This window comes from Meriones unguiculatus, chromosome 15 (assembly GCF_030254825.1).
Source record: "Meriones unguiculatus strain TT.TT164.6M chromosome 15, Bangor_MerUng_6.1, whole genome shotgun sequence".
Classification (NCBI taxonomy): Eukaryota; Metazoa; Chordata; class Mammalia; order Rodentia; family Muridae; genus Meriones; species Meriones unguiculatus.
This window is the reverse complement of record NC_083362.1, coordinates 68,338,614-68,355,778: the sequence shown is the minus strand read 5'-3', so window position 1 is coordinate 68,355,778 and position 17,165 is coordinate 68,338,614. Positions and strand designations below refer to the sequence as shown.

Below are 17,165 nucleotides of genomic sequence, written 5' to 3'. Positions count from 1 at the left end.
TTAACTACCTTTAAGATTTAGGTAGTAAAACTTGAGAGACAGACACAGAAAGAGACAGAGAATATGGGATGAATTTTACTGGTGTGTAGTTTGTTACAATGACTTGGCGTGTTTGTCTGTGTGCGTGCATGCGCACGAACGCATGTGTGTTTCTGGGGATCTAACCCAGCGCCTTGGACACCTCAAAGCAGTTTCTGCTTCATCTTCGGCCATAATAACAATTACTTTCATATCACGAAAACCCTAACGTTCTGTGAGGATGACTTGTAAATATTTTCCAAGTTAAATTGCTCTTCTGGTTGTCCCCTCTGAGAAAATGGTATGTTTTCCCCATAGAGGTGCATCCTCCTTCCCTTCCCCCCTCTATTTTTTGTTTGTTCTTAGTCGGCGATTGAAGGAAGGAAGGAACTCATTTAAAAAATGAAAGTCTATGGATTTGAAGTGCGTTCGTGCAGAGTGTGAATTAAGGCCTCCTCCTGTAAAAAGCCCTTTGGCCCAATCTAGACCACCCACGCAGTTGGTAGTAAAAAGCTGTCTACTTCCTCTGTCTCTCTCCCTCTGTCTAGGACAAAACCTCCAATGATACTCTTCTAAGCATCTCTACCTGGCACCCCCCACCCCCAAGCCCTTCAGACCTTCAGAATCCGATTCCTGCTATTGCTACCTCAGTACCATTTCCAAATTACTTACTATTTATAGCCTTCCCGTAGTGGGCACGTGTGCCCGCATCACCAAGCTGTCTGAGGGGGAAAGGAGGGCTTTCAATTCAACCTGTGTACCCGATAACACATTCACCGAGGTTTAGAAGACCCTGCGTGATAAAGGAGAAGGTGAAAAGAGAAACCGGGGGCTCCCTGGCTTTCGTGAGGAGGCGGCACCTGCAGAAGCGGGACACCCCAATTCAAGAACTGCAAGCCTCCGAATGGCGCCAGTACCTGCGTCTGTATCCTCTCCCTCCCGTTTACCGCATCTGTACAAGACGTGAAAGACAGGAGACTCCGCCAATCAGCAAGCTGCCCCAGGAAACTCACCCCGCCCCTCGCCCCGCATTAGGCCGAGGCGCGCCCCCTCCAGCCCCCCTCCAGGCCAGGCTGCGTTGTGCGTTGAGCATGGCCAGCACCTTTACTGCCGCAGCTCCCTGAGAAAGTCCTGCGGTGCCCCGGAGCTGGAGGCTGAGGGAGTTCCTGGCGTGGGTTAGGAGGTGGAAACCTAGAGCCGCCCGCGGCTGCAGTGGGGTGGCCCTAACGTCACCTCTGTTGGTCTTTAATGCCAGTTGGGCTAGACAGGGACATCCTGCTTGGTTTATAGGCCAAACTTTGGGGAGCGTCTGCTTGTGGTGACACTGAGTAACACGCTTTGCAACTAGGCTGCTGACCCGTTTTCATCCAGAAGTATCCATTTTCCTGTACAGCCTAACCTCCTATCCTTGTCTCCCTGTGGCCAAGGTTAAAAATTTATAGGGTCGCTCAATGCGCGTGGAAACTACGAAACAAACATTTGCTAATATGTACACAGTAGGGGTTTGGACTTATGAACTCTCTGAAGGTCCTTAACAGCTTAAAAAAAATCACAAATAGACTTGAGAATGTGATGAGGGGGCGCTCGGTTTCCTCCGCCCCCAGCCTTTGCTCTAACCCCAAAGTGCAAGTCCCTGTTCACCTGCATTAAGGGAGTGAAACTGTGACATTTACGTTTTATTTCCTCCCTTGGCGATCTGCAGATAATCTCAGCAGCGCCAGGCAGGAGATCCCAGGTCTTGATTCCTAGAGACCCTGACGCAGCAACAGTCATTGCCCTTGGGCGTCCCTCTCGGCGTCTTCCAGGTGCCTCCCCGCAGCACGTCGGGAGATTCCAGGTAGAAGGCTGGCCCAGAAGTCCTTCAGAAAGCCTCGCAGACGCGTAAATCTCCCCATCAGGGCCACTCACCCAGGAACCCACAACCAGCTAGCTCCCGGGGGTCGCCCTTACCTGTTGGGTGAGAGGTAGCAGGTCCCCCGCCTCCCCCTCCTCCCCAGCTCTCACTCTCGGGGCTCTGCAGCCGCAGTGCACCCCCTCCCACCGCCCCCTCCCTCACTCCTGCGTCTTCCCCAGATCGCCCCCTCCCGTTTTCCCAGACTCCCCTCCTGCTTTCCGGTAGCCACCCAAACACGCCGGGCCTCCCTCCGCGGGGATTCCTGCGGGCCGGGGGGCGCCCTGGGTGGTGCAGGCATGGGAGGAGCGGCGCCCGGGGCTCCGGCGGCCACGCAGGGGCGCTGCCCGAGCGCGGCAGCGGAGGCCCAGCGCGGGCGCCTCTGCGGCACGGCCGGGGGGTGGAGAGGGGCGGGCGCGGGGCGGGCTCAGCCCGGAATGTAGAGCGAGAAGGGAGAGAGACCCGGGCTGGAGCCTCCCGGCGGCAGCTCGGCTGCAGAGCGCAGGGGCTCCGTCACGTGTTTTGCTCCTCCGGAGTGAGACGGCGGCGCGGTCTGGGGAGGCCGGCGCACAGTGCCAGACGCCGCCGCTGCCGCCGCCGCTTGTTTTGGTTGGGGCGCTCGGCAACTCTCCGAGGAGGAGGAGGAGGGCGGAGAGAAGTAACTGCGGCGGCTGCGCCTCCCGAGGACCGGGCGTCTTCCCCGATCTCTTCCCAAACCTCCTCCCCCCCCCCGCCTCCCGCCCTCGTCCCCTCCCCTCCTCCCTCCTTGCGGACTAGAGCTAGGGGCAGGGATGAGCCTGTCCCTCTGGACCGTCCCCTGCTCCCCCGGCTGCCCAGTAGCGTTGCGCGTGGAAAAGCCACTCTCCCCGCCCGCCGAGATGGGCTCGAGTGCGGGCTGCAGAGGACGCGTCCTCGGGCGGCGGCAGCAGCAGCAGCAGCAGCCACAGCCGCAGCGCCGCGGTCTCTGCGATTGAGCTGGTATTTGGGCGGCTGGTGGCGGCGGGGACGGTTGGAGGGTGGGAGGAGGCAGAGGAGGAGGAGGAGAAGGAGGAGGAGGGAGAACCCCGTGCAACGTTGGGACTTGGCAGCCCGCCTCCCCCTGCCCAAGGATATTTAATTTGCCTCGGGAATCGCTACTTCCAGAGGGGAACCCGGGAGGGAAGGCGCGCGCTCCTGGAGGGCCAAGCGGGGACTCCTCGGCCGTCGCTGCTTCCCTGCACCGGACTCCACCGGGGTCGGCAAGGGATGCACCGCAGCTTCTTCCCGACTGCAGGGACTCGGGGGAGACTTAGTCCTCGGAAGATTGCGGCTGCGCTCACCCTAGACACGCTGCCTTCCCCTTGGGGCATGAAACGCCCTTAAACTCGGATCGGGCTGTCTTCCTTGGCTCAGCTACCTCGTCCTTCGGCTGCCCCTTCCCCAGCGCCGAGAGCAGCGTGGATTTCGGAGTCAGGGTTTCTGCTTCCCTCAGCCCGGAGTGCATGTGCGGGGCCGCCTCGAGGAGCCTCCCCCCACCCAGTTTGTCGGCACCTCCCTCTGCTCCGCGGCAGCATGGCGAGCCCTCCAGATACCGATGGCTTTTCAGACGTGCGCAAGGTGGGCTACCTGCGCAAACCCAAGAGTATGCACAAGCGCTTTTTCGTGCTGCGGGCGGCCAGCGAGGCCGGGGGCCCGGCGCGCCTGGAGTACTACGAGAACGAGAAGAAGTGGCGGCACAGGTCGAGCGCCCCCAAACGCTCCATCCCCCTGGAGAGCTGTTTCAACATCAACAAGCGGGCTGACTCCAAGAACAAGCACCTGGTGGCTCTCTACACCCGAGACGAGCACTTTGCCATTGCGGCCGAGAGCGAGGCCGAGCAAGACAGCTGGTACCAGGCTCTTCTGCAGCTGCACAATCGAGCAAAGGCCCACCATGACGGGGCTGGAGGTGGAGGCTGTGGCGGCAGCTGCAGCGGCAGCTCGGGCGTTGGAGAGGCCGGGGAGGACTTGAGCTATGACACGGGCCCAGGACCCGCGTTCAAGGAGGTCTGGCAGGTTATCCTGAAACCCAAGGGCCTAGGCCAGACAAAGAACCTGATTGGCATCTACCGCCTCTGCCTGACCAGCAAGACCATCAGCTTTGTGAAGCTCAACTCGGAGGCAGCGGCCGTGGTGCTGCAGCTGATGAACATCCGACGGTGCGGTCACTCAGAGAACTTCTTCTTCATCGAGGTGGGTCGTTCCGCCGTGACAGGGCCCGGCGAGTTCTGGATGCAGGTGGATGACTCCGTGGTGGCCCAGAACATGCACGAGACCATTCTGGAGGCCATGCGGGCCATGAGCGACGAGTTTCGCCCGCGCAGCAAAAGCCAGTCTTCGTCCAGTTGCTCCAACCCCATCAGCGTTCCCCTGCGCAGGCACCATCTCAACAACCCCCCGCCCAGCCAGGTGGGGCTGACTCGCCGGTCTCGCACGGAGAGCATCACTGCCACCTCCCCTGCCAGTATGGTGGGGGGGAAGCCAGGCTCCTTCCGGGTGCGCGCCTCCAGCGACGGCGAGGGCACCATGTCCCGGCCGGCCTCGGTGGACGGCAGTCCCGTAAGCCCTAGCACCAACAGGACCCACGCCCTCCGCCACCGAGGCAGCTCCAGGCTGCACCCTCCGCTCAACCACAGCCGCTCCATTCCCATGCCTTCTTCTCGCTGCTCACCCTCAGCCACCAGCCCAGTGAGTCTGTCTTCCAGCAGTACCAGCGGCCACGGCTCCACCTCGGACTGCCTCTTCCCGAGGCGCTCCAGTGCTTCCGTGTCTGGCTCTCCTAGCGATGGCGGCTTCATCTCTTCCGATGAGTACGGTTCTAGTCCCTGTGATTTCCGAAGTTCCTTCCGCAGTGTCACCCCGGATTCCCTGGGCCACACCCCACCAGCCAGGGGCGAGGAGGAGCTGAGTAATTATATCTGCATGGGCGGCAAGGGAGCCTCCACCTTGGCTGCTCCCAACGGCCACTACATTTTGTCCAGGGGTGGCAACGGCCATCGCTACCTCCCAGGTGCTAACCTGGGGATAAGCCCGGCGCTGGCTGGAGAGGAAGCCGCCGGTGCAGCAGATCTGGAGAACCGGTTTCGGAAGAGAACTCACTCCGCGGGCACGTCCCCTACCATCACCCATCAGAAGACTCCCTCCCAGTCTTCAGTGGCTTCCATTGAGGAGTACACAGAGATGATGCCCGTGGCCTACCCACCAGGAGGTGGCAGCGGAGGCCGGCTGCCCGGCTACCGGCATTCCGCCTTCGTGCCCACCCACTCCTATCCTGAAGAGGGTCTAGAGATGCACCCCTTGGAGCGTCGTGGGGGCCACCACCGACTGGACACCTCCGCCCTCCACACTGACGATGGCTACATGCCCATGTCCCCAGGCGTGGCGCCAGTGCCCAGCAACCGTAAAGGGAATGGAGACTATATGCCCATGAGCCCCAAGAGTGTCTCCGCCCCGCAGCAGATCATCAACCCCATCAGACGCCACCCTCAGAGGGTGGACCCCAATGGCTACATGATGATGTCTCCCAGCGGAAGTTGCTCCCCTGACGTTGGCGGTGGCTCCAGCAGCAGCGGCAGCATCAGCGCAGCCCCTTCCGGGAGCAGCTATGGGAAGCCATGGACAAACGGGGTAGGGGGCCACCATCCCCATGCCCTGCCTCACGCCAAACCCCCTGTTGAGAGCGGTGGTGGCAAGCTCTTGCCTTGCACGGGCGACTACATGAACATGTCACCTGTGGGAGACTCCAACACCAGCAGCCCCTCGGAAGGCTACTACGGCCCGGAAGATCCCCAGCACAAGCCAGTCCTCTCCTATTACTCGTTGCCAAGGTCCTTTAAGCACACCCAGCACCCCGGAGAGCCAGAGGAGGGTGGCAGGCACCACCATCTTCGCCTCTCTTCTAGCTCCGGACGCCTTCTCTACACTGCCACCGCGGAGGATTCCTCCTCTTCTACCAGCAGCGACAGCCTGGGTGGGGGTTACTGTGGGGCTCGGCCAGAGCCCGGCCTCCCGCATCCCCACCACCACGTTCTGGGGCTGCCCCGAAAGGTAGACACGGCTGCCCAGACCAACAGCCGCCTGGCTCGGCCCACAAGGCTTTCCTTGGGGGATCCCAAAGCAAGCACCTTACCAAGGGTCCGAGAGCAGCAGCAGCAGCCTTCCCTGCACCCTCCTGAGCCCAAGAGCCCGGGAGAGTATGTGAATATTGAATTCGGGAGTGGCCAGCCTGGCTATTTAGCTGGCCCCGGGACTTCCCATAGCTCTCCTTCAGTCCGGTGTCCACCCCAGCTCCACCCAGCTCCCAGAGAAGAAACTGGCTCGGAAGAGTACATGAACATGGACTTGGGGCCAGGCCGGAGGGCGACCTGGCAGGAGAGTAGTGGAGTTGAGTTGGGCAGAGTAGGCCCTGCACCTCCAGGGGCTGCTACCATTTGCAGGCCAACCCGGTCGGTGCCAAATAGCCGTGGTGACTACATGACCATGCAGATAGGTTGTCCTCGTCAAAGCTATGTGGATACCTCACCAGTGGCCCCCGTCAGCTATGCTGACATGCGGACAGGCATCGCTGCCGAGAAGGTGAGCCTGCCCAGAACCGCAGGGGCTGCTCCCCCTCCACCCACCACAACCTCTGCTTCTGCTGCGCCTCAGGGAGCAGCTGAGCAGGCTGCTCACTCTTCCCTGCTGGGAGGCCCTCAGGGACCTGGGGGCACGAGTGCATTCACCAGGGTGAACCTCAGTCCCAACCATAACCAGAGTGCCAAAGTCATTCGTGCAGACACTCAAGGGTGCCGGAGGAGGCATAGCTCCGAGACCTTCTCAGCACCGACTCGGGCTGGCAACACGGTGTCCTTTGGAGCAGGGGCTGCAGTAGGGGGCAGTGGTGGCGGCAGCGGCAGCAGCAGCAGTGGCGGCGAGGATGTAAAGCGCCACAGCTCTGCATCCTTTGAGAACGTGTGGCTGAGACCTGGGGACCTAGGGGGAGCTTCCAAGGAGACGGCTCCGGGGTGTGGAGCTGCTGGGGGTTTGGAGAACAGTCTTAACTATATAGACCTAGATTTGGCCAAGGACGTTAAACAGCGCCCTCAGGAGTGCCCCCCTCAACAGCAGTCCCTGCCACCCCCTCCCCCTCACCAGCCCTTAGGCAGCAATGAGGGCAGCTCCCCGAGACGCTCCAGTGAGGATTTAAGCACCTATGCCAGCATCAGCTTCCAGAAGCAGCCAGAGGACCGTCAGTAGCTCAACTGGACATCACAGCAGGTGCGTTTTATGGCGGCAGAGTCAGAAGACAAAGGCGCTTTTACCCGGGGTGGTTGAGTTCTCCTTTTTACCTGCATCCCTTCTCACTCCTTCCCACAGTGTCCTTGGGGAGGATCCACTTTCAGGAGGTGGGGGGTTGGGTGGGTCAGGGTACACAGATGCTCACCCCACAATGACACCTGGCAGATAGTCAAAGAATGTGTCAGAGTAAGCCACAGAGGGGCTTCTGTATTTGAGAATTCCCAAGTGGAGTACTTGCTGCCGCATTTTAAAACTTACACTCTATAAAACCAGTTCTGAGGTTTGTCAAGTTCCTCAGTAAGAATCATTCTCTTCATATCAACGTTTGCTTTTGACTAAATATTAAGGTCAGCAGCTAGTAGGGACAGTTCTACAAGAATACTGGCCAAAAAGCCCTCATTTAAGATCCTTTTCTCAGGGTTCTAAAGGGCAAGCTTACCGAGAAGCTGTGTGCAGTTTTGGTCGGTGGGTTCACAATATCAAAGCAGTGTAAACAGCAGCGACTTTCATTTGGGCTGTCTTAAAAAGATTCACGAGTAAGAGCTTTTTAGGCATGAGTATTTAGAGGGAAAGTCTTAGCTATCTCTGATCTCCAAAGAAAGTAGTTGTGGGGGACATTTTCTTTTTGTTCTTGTACCAGGATTCAGGAAATGTTTTTTCACACTCAGACCTACCATCTTGCAGGCATGGCTGCTTTTGTACAGAATATGCAATAAACACCATGCGCCTGGGACCCATTATGAGTTAAGAGTTATGGAAGATCACCCCAGCCTGTCTGCCTTGTTGCTCCTTTTCTTGTTCTGAGGCGTCACACATACCATTTGGGGGCTACTGTACATTTTTCTGTAACATTTCTTAACATTTTTATTAGTGGAATGAACAGGCATTGAGTCAGGGGAAAAAAGGGTATTTGTTTTGGTGTGTGTTGAATGAAGAGGCAAAACTGTGTAGTCTCCATTTGCAGGGTATTTGTTTTCCTTTAAGTTCATGAGCAGATGCCTCAGGGATGTTGTGAGACGGCTTTAGGTCACTTGTGGCCACGGCTGTATTGAAAATGAGAAACATTTGTAATAGGAAGTCAGCCTGCCCTTGGTTCTGTGAGTCTGTTTTCTGGTGGTCATTGTGGTTAGAGGAGAGGAGTATCATTCCCAGTTAATGTGAGGAGTTGGCAAATCAGAACTTTCCAGAATTGGAAGCAGTTTATTATGACAAACTGATTACCTTGTGAATTTTATATGTGCTTCACAGGAAGAGCACTGGAAAACGTTTATTATTCTTAATAAGTCTCTTCATAAGAAATTAATTTGTGCCTTGGGCTTTTATCAGTAGGAGATAATAATAAATAACAGGAATAGTTATGTGGTCAAAATAGTCCTGATTCTGCTTTCAACAACTATCATTCTCTATTTTCTAGGACCAAATAGAGGCACATGAACATTAAAACTAAGATTTTATATGATTTGTTTAGAAAGCACCATGTGATTGGTATTTGTTACAATATTTGCTTTCATCACTGGGACAGAGAGGTTTTATTGACTTGTTGCCAACATAAAATCCTTGGTTATTTCTATCATGGTTTTTGAAGGTTAGGGCTCCTGCAATAATTGCCTTTAAATTCCTTAGTTCATAAAGTAGGAAGAACCTGAAACAAACAGATCCAGTAAAACTAAAATTGGCGTTTTACAGGAGATAAAGAAGAGAAATGAATTTCCCACACTTTATATACTTTCTCACTTCATATAGATTTTATTTTACAAAACAGAATAAGCAATGTTTTGTCTTCTGAAGAAACAAAATGACTAAACAGAATCTTCATTGTTTGAAGAGGGGATTTAAAAGAAAATCCTGCTTATGTATAGAACACACACACACACACACACACACACACACACAAACAAACATACATACATACACCCCCCCAAAAAAAAAAAAAAAACAAAAAACAACTCTCCGCTCCCAGAGAACTTTAATGCTCAACTTTTCATTCTTAACTTTCTTAGGGAAAATATGATAATCCAGAAAAATCAGTCATGTCTATTACAATACTAGAATAGCAATAGATTATGCTTTGCCAAATGCTAGAAGCAGCTTTCTATAATGTGTGTCTAAATTTTAAGTGTGTGTGTGTGTGTGTGTGTGTGTGTGTGTGCTTTAGGCAGAACACCTAGTGTACACCTAGAGTACCTAGCGCTACACCCTCAGTTGTGCTTGCTTTTGCTGAGCTTAAAGGTTTTGTTTGCTCGTCAGTTATCATCAGAAGCTGAGCGGGATCAGGTCTGCCAGTGGCAAACAGCTTCTGCTCACAGTGAGTTATCAGTTAGCTATTCTAACCTCCCCTGCCATTGCTGTCGCGGCTACTTCGCCTGGCTTAAAAAAAAGAAAAAGAAAGAAACATGGTTAAAGGAATACAGCTGCCACAAGGAGTGTGTGTGCGCGCGCGTTCTCAGAGCCCGTTTTAAACATCTCAGCTTGTTTACTTTGTTTCAATGTCAGTTCAAGGGGAGCCATTTGTGAAGCCTTTAGCTCCCGTGCCTGACTTGACCGATTCAACAACAATCTATTCTGTGTCATTTTCCTCTGATGCACGTCAGGGTCACCTCCAACTTAGTTCTGACCTGCCAGATTGTGCTGCGGAAAAATCACCCCCCCTCCCCCCTACCCCCCATTCTCTTTGTCCCCACCTCCTAGTGAATGGTGCTGGCATTAGTACAGTCATTGTGGCCTACTGTTTGTACCAGGTTAACCCCTGACCGTCCAAATACCTTTAACCAGCATTTGCCTTAGATTTGACCTGGAAACTGCAGCTTGACAGACAGAGCGCACTTTACTTTTGCTGACACGGGCTGGTGTCATCCCTCCGGGATTTTTTTTTTTTTTTTTTTTTTTTGGTCTTGCTTTTGTTAAGTCCCCTTTAAAAGAGAATTTTTACCATTCGTTTCCCTCCCTGTTTTTCCTTACTGCGACCTCCAGGATTCCATGCCTCCGCAGCTGCCCTCCCCCCGCTCCACCCTCCCGAGATGCTCCCCGCCCCGTGGCCTTTGGAGCTGGCGCAGACCCGCGAGCCCTGGCACTTTCCCTTTTCCCGGGTCACCTCCGCTTCCTGTCTGGCCCCCTCTTTGCTTGGCTCTGGTCCCCGCCCCTTCTTTCGAGACCCCTCCCGCCCTGGTCGGGAGACTCCGCCACGAGGAGGCCCTCCAGGCTCCCGCCCGCGCCTGGCTCGGTCCTCGCGGGACAGAGGGGCCCCTTCCCAGGCCTCGAGCTAGGTCGGGGTAGCCGAGCCTCCGCCCCTCATCCCGGTGGGCTGGACGCTGGGTGCCGATTGGCTCTTGCAAGAGCCAATCAGCATGAGTAATGGCCAGGGCGGGGGCAAGCTGGGGCCGCGCTGGGGAAGCTCTCTCCCCCGTCTGGGTGCTGCAGAGCTGATCCAGGTCCTCCCGCCCCCAGGCCTAAGATGCGCTGCGCTGCGCCCCATCTCTGATGTATCTGTGCCAGAATCATAAGAATGAAAAAGCCTCAGCAGCGGGCTGGCAGAGGCCGGGAACACCGCACTTCCTTTTCGTTTTAATTGAGAAAAATTCAGGCGGCGACCGACCATGTGACGTGCCCCATTTTGTTTCCCTCCTGTCTTTACTACGGCTTACTACGACGCCTCCTCCTTTTCCTTCATCTACCCATCTCCAGTCTGCGAGCGGGAGCGCGCGGCAGGCAGCACGTGGCCTGGGATTGCTAGGGCTGGCTCGCGGTTCCCACGTTTCTGTCTCTTGCTGAAAGGGAGGAGCAATCACTAGCCTTGCTAACCCCTTTGCCTTTTAAGAGCTCCAGGCCCTTTCCAGTCACTAACAATACACACTTGATTCAGCACCTGCGGTTCACAATGCACCTGAGCTGGATAAGATCAAAGAAAACTGGTCTGGGATCCCCATCCCCCTTGTGAGGCTACAGAATCCTTAGAAACGCTTGAAGAGTACAGTCTGCTCTTTTACCAACACTGTGAGGGAGAGTGCTTGTGTTTTTCAAACATTAAATTTTGGCCTGTGAAATCCCACCAGGGCGTCCGGGGGTGATTTTTAAGGCTGGTTCTAATTGCACCGCGCTCCCATAGCAAAATTTTATGAGTATGGGAATGGAAAAGGTACTAAAGAAAGAAAATAAGGAATCTATAGAAGTATCTTCTTTCCCTCCTCTCAGAAGTGTTTCTCGGCAGCCAGCGTCCTTCTCTGTCACTCTCATGAGTCACAGAGGTAGCGTTTTTGTTTGTTTTTCCCCTGAGGTGCCCATGGAAGAAGCACTGTTGAAAACAATGCGAGGACAGCTCAGGTGTGAAAGGACCCCAGTTTCCTTGAAAGCAGCGGGGAGAGTTACCACAGCACCCGGCTTTTTATTTTCTGCCCTTGGTTAGGTTGCTTATGTTTTCAAAGCGAAATCTCTCTAGAATAACCGTTTGTTTGAACACCTCTAGTATTGCCCTACAGGAAAGACTTGAGCTCCGAAAAGCATGCTGCTTTTTTTTTTTAATCTTTTTTTTTTCCTGTTTATCAAAATTCCTGGAAAATCACTTTGTGCTATCTTGAATGATGCAATGGAAAAAAGCTGCTCCCAGGAGTAAGCACTTGAATTCTAGCCTCGTGACCTTGATCAAGTCACTTCATTTCCTTGGGTCTGTTTCCTCATCAGTCACTGGAGACTTCTGTTCCACATTGTTCTAACCTTCTTTGCAGCTCTAAACATAGGGATGGTTTGGAGCAAATGACTGATACCCTTTAATGAGTCATTTGTTCTTAGTGTTTTTGCTCCAAAAGCTAAAGCCGGGGCCGTAGCAGAGTACACTAGCATGTCCTCATTTGTTCTCTTCTTACCACGTGTCAGATCCTCTCCCTAGGCAGATGGAGGCCTGGAAGGAGAGCTTTTTGACTTAGGTCTGGTTTTGTTTTTGTTTTTTACTTTTCTCATTTGGAAAGGGCATTTTCATGTTTTAACAGACTTTAAGGCAAAGCCTCCTGATTGTATTTATCTTAGTGTTTGGAGCCATCTCTAGACTGGGTTAAGTCTCCTGAAGCCTCATTTAAAAATAAGACATCCCAAGGGATTGGAAGTCACCTGCAGTCTGTGCTGCCCATGGTCATCAGGACCATCACACGCCATGGTGTAGGTCAGGCTGGATTAATGCAGGTCTGTGACACGGCTCAACATGTTCTGCTGGCAATCTCGCCCTCTTGTAGGTAGTCAGCTTATGGATAGTGTTTCTCACTTGTAGTGTCAGAATTCTCCAGTGAGATACCCATCTCAGTGAGCGGACAAGAAACCCAACTACCCACCTGAGGACTATGGGCTATCTTTAATTTTCCCCTGTTAGGTGTATTAAACAGCTCAGTGCTTTTTTTGCAGGTAATATGTGTGCTGTCCCAGGACTCTTCCATGCCTTAGATTTTGGAGTACTTTGCTGAACTATCAATATATGTATTCTGTTGACTGACCCAATGTTATCTTGGCTGTGGAGTTAATATACTCAGAGGCTCCTGTGGTATTCACATCTCTACATGGGCTTCATAAAGCGCTCGAATAATAGTGTGTATACTTTTTTATTTAAAACAATTCACTTAGCCTTTTCCCATCGTCGTAGTGTAGTCAGATTTTTTAGATGAGCTGGAGATAAATGGCTCCTTTTATTGTGATGGGTTGGTAATTCAGTATAAAAGAACTTCACAGTTTTAAGGTTTTGTTTTGTTGTTTTAAAGAAAGACTTTTCCTCAATTATTTCCGTATGTTACAGAGTTCCTGGAAATAGCATTCAAGGAAAATGACTTATTATGAATTTGGTTTGAAGTCATTTTTTTTTCATTAAAGATTCAGTAACCTTTTTTTCAGACTAGTATTTTAAGGGGAGGCTTTAAAAATAATAGATATCCTCTCAACTTATGATTATGTATTTAGCTTATTATTTAATTTATTACCTTATAGATCTGTAACTACATGGCCAACTTTAAAAACTCTTCTTAAAAATGTTATGTTTGAAATGTTTAAACAACATAACTATAAGGAATTTTTTTTAACAGAATCACATCTGTATAATGCTGTATAATAATAGTATAATTCTAGGGTACTTTGGTCTAATATCGTACAGCTTAAGGAGTGAATAGAAGGCTATTTGAAATGAGAGGCTCGTAAGTGTCATCAGTTGGCATCTACTTTTGTCTTATAGAAACAGTAGTGTCCTTCGCAATGTTTAATTCATACAAACAGAGAGATGATGGAGTAGACAAGGCTAAGTTACTTGTCATCCCCAGGGAAAGAGTTGTTTTTTCATTTTGGGTAAGAGTGTTGCTACCAGTCCTGCTATAATCTGTTTGTTAACGTAAATTTAGCTGGATAAATGTCAGTTGTGCCTTTTCAGTGAGTCGTTGATCTTTGAATAACAGGGTTGCCAAAATAATGGGTTTATGTAGAGAAGGCCGTGCTTCCCTTTCAATCCCTCTACTGTCTTTTCATTCCTGATGGCAGGTGAAGGCAATACTGTGGTCAGACGTTAATTTAGTTGTGACAGTCTTCAACAGAGAGGAGATCTAGTGATTTTATTTCTATATCCCAAGTGCTTCATTGACTAAGCTGAGTTATATTCATTGCTCCCTTTACCACTTCATGTCTTAATTTTGTTTCTTGCAGTTATATGGTGCATATATTCATATAAATATATGTATCTATATATCCTCCTATTCCATTAGTTGTTTTGTTTGACCAAGTATTCTCTGATGTACATTCTTTGATCTACCCTGACATATTCAGGTCATGTTACGATCAATATAGTTTAGTTTTTAGAATGTGATAGTTGTGTTTACTAAAGTAATCCAAAAGCTGTGATTTCATTTCAAACATATGTTGCATTACAAACAAATTACGTCATGCACAGGAAGTTCTAATTCTTGCTTTCAGGAAAGACCTAGGACATATCAAGTTGTTTTAAAATTCAACATAATTTAAAAATAGCTGTTGGGCCAACAAGATGGCTCAGTGAGTGAAAAGGTGCTTGCTATCAAAGCCCGACAGATAACCTCAGTTTGATCTCTGGAACCCAGGGTGGTAAGAGAGAACTGACCTCCACAAGTTATTCTCTGACCTCTACACATGCACTTACACACACACACACACACACACACACACACACACACACACACCCCAAGAGAATGAGGAAGAGGGAGGAGAAGGTTAGGTGCTTAAATTTGTTTTTCTGAGTCTGGCTTTTATCACTTAGCACAATAATCTCCAGTTCCATTATCCATTGATGTGGCAATAGATGTCCATGGTATTTCTCTTTTTTAGCTGCTGTAAATAGAGCAACAGTAAACATGAGCGCAAGTATCTCTGTGGTATGTTGACTGAAATCCCTTGGGTTTATGCCCAGAAGTGGTATGGCTGCATCATATAGTAGCCCTATTTGTAGTTATATTTGAGGAACCCCCAAACCAAACCGACTTCCAGAGTGGCTGTATTTATTTACATGCTCACTAGTAATATATACTTTTTTTTTTTTTTTTACTCTTTCTCCACCCACATTCTCATCAACATTTGAGTCATTTGCTTTCTTGGTGGAAGCCATTTGGAATGGCTGAAATGGAATGTCACTGCAGTTCTGATTTATACCCTTCTGATGGATAAGGGTGTGGAACACTTTCAGATATGTATTGGCCAGTTATATTTCTTTTGAGAACTGTCTGTTCCGTTCCTTGACCCATTTATTGGCTGAACTGTTTTGCTTTTAATTTTTGCAGTTCTTTATATAGTCTAGATTAATTTGCTGTCTGATTATAGGTGATAGAGGGCCCCTCCCCCACCATAGGCTTTCTTTTCACTGTGACAGTTGTTCCCTTTGCTTCCAGTGCTGCCTTGGCAGTTAAGAGCCTCCTCGTCCAGAGGACCTGGGTCTGATCCCCAGCACCCACATGGTGGCTAACAACCATCCATAACTGCAGTTTCAAGGGATCTGGCGCTCTCTTCCTGCCTCTGAGTGTGGTCCACATAGACATGCATGTCCTCTCTAAACACCGGGACACATTAAACCACATGCATCTTTTTAGATATTAAGATATGCCATTTACATATTTTAATTTTCAATTTTTTTTTTAAGGTTAGAGAGTAGAAAATAAGTCTCCCTTCTGACTACTACACCCATGCTCTCTTCATACAGGCCACCAATACCACTTCCTTTTGTCTATCTTTCAGAATTGTATAGACTGAAGCTTAATAATAGGAAGCTGATTAAATCCCCAACTCCTCAGAGCTGCCTATGAGAAAGTATGCTCTGCTTCCAAGTTTGGTTGCTGAAAGAGCATAACAGATTAATATACCTGGTATGGCGGGCTCCTTGCTTTTGTTTTTCTTTTTCCCATAAAGGGAGGGAAAAAGGAGAAAATAGACTCGAAATTTTAGATACAGCAAGTTTCCCGAGGTTGTGTTTAGTCCAGTAAAGATGAAAGGCATCAGTTAAGAAGTGGTCAGCACAGGAAGACTGTGTTGAGGAGAAAGGTCTCTGAACACTGAAATTGCAAATGTTATCATTTTTCTTTATTTACTTGCCTGGTAGTACTCATGTGTCCTTGCTGCCCCTCAGATGGAATAGATTATAATTCCTTGTCATGTAATGTGGTAGGGCTATGTATAAAGGGTAAGGATTTCTATGGAGGCCCCAAGGCATCATATTTTTTGAGAGCCGGAAGAACTCGGTGCTTTTTACTTTTTTTTTTTTCTCACTTCAGATTCTGGGAGCAGTGTGTTCTAAGCACACAACTGTATACACATAGTTAAATTCCTTTACCGAAGTGATCTTGCCTTACTCAGGATCTCCATGGGACCAGAGTGGAATGTAGAATGTCTCTCCTATCCGAAGTGGGAAACTGGTCAAACAGCTTCTAATTTGAAATGAAATGAGACCTTCTTTACTGCTCAACACATAAATGACTGACATCCTTTTTTTTTCCCTCCTGAATGTGGTCCAGGACGATTGTGATGTTACAAGGTAGAAAATTTCAAGACTCTAAAAATCCATAATAATATGTATTTAATAATTATCAATGTTTGCTCACTTATGGCGATATTTCCCCACAAAAATATAGCAGTCGTGTCCCCTTTCTTCGAGTTGTTTGGAATAAGGAGTGAAAAGTCTTATATGTGAAATTGTGAATTTTCTTAGATACGATGTATATGTTGTTTAGCTTTTGAGGTAAAACATACCATTCCAAGACCATATTTATTAAAAAAAATATGTATATTTATTAAGTATTAGTTCTGCGGCCTGGTGTTTTGGACTAGGTTCTGCTGGGCCGTTGCTTTGTGTGTCTGCCTGGGTTGTCTGAGGTGAGGTGGGAGCCATCCTTCTTCATTGATGCTTCAGATAATGCTTCTACGGATAGGGCCATGTGTGCCCAGGAGACTAACCTGGACTGCACATGGCATTAGGTAGGTTTCCTAGATGAGGGAAGCAATGATTGAATGTAAACACTTTCTAGCCTCTGTGCCTGTTTCCTAAAGCCTAACTCACACAGCCAAGCCTGCATCTTTTTTTGCATCTGTATAATATGTACATGTGTTATGTATGTGTGTGTATGATGTGTGCATGTATGCATATGTCTGCATGTTTGTGTGTGCAATACTGAGTGTGTAGAGGTCAGAAGATGACTTCAAGTGTTAGTCCCTACCTTCCTTGTTTGAGACAGGCTCTCTTTTTTTGTCGTTTGTAATATATACCAGCCTAGCTAGCCTGTGACCTTCCTGTCTTCACCTTCCCATCTTGCCTCAGGACAACAGGGTATCTCTGAATACAGCCCAACACAAACTTATAAAATTATTGAAAATGTAGGAGATTTGTGTGTGTGAGGGGTGTTGGGGGGGTGATCGTGCAGTTATAGAAGATGAACTTTGTAGATGACAACTTGTTACCATATGCCTGGTAGAGGGACATACTTGCCCTCAG

The 17,165-nt window shown here is 50.1% G+C and overlaps 1 protein-coding gene across 2 annotated transcripts in view; it reads left to right on the top strand.

Moving 5' to 3' along the window:
- Positions 1-2,672: 2,672 nt before the first annotated feature.
- The window catches only part of Irs1 (insulin receptor substrate 1), a 50,720-nt gene continuing 36,227 nt past the window's right edge, over positions 2,673-17,165 (top strand). The window contains exon 1 of one of the 2 annotated variants that reach the window (XM_060368708.1): positions 2,673-6,502. In XM_060368708.1, coding sequence (XP_060224691.1) covers positions 3,461-6,502 — 3,042 coding nt within the window. In that variant the 5' untranslated portion in view covers positions 2,673-3,460. Of the gene's footprint in view, positions 7,180-17,165 lie in introns of those variants that run through there. The other variant, XM_021635093.2, reaches the window with a different exon arrangement.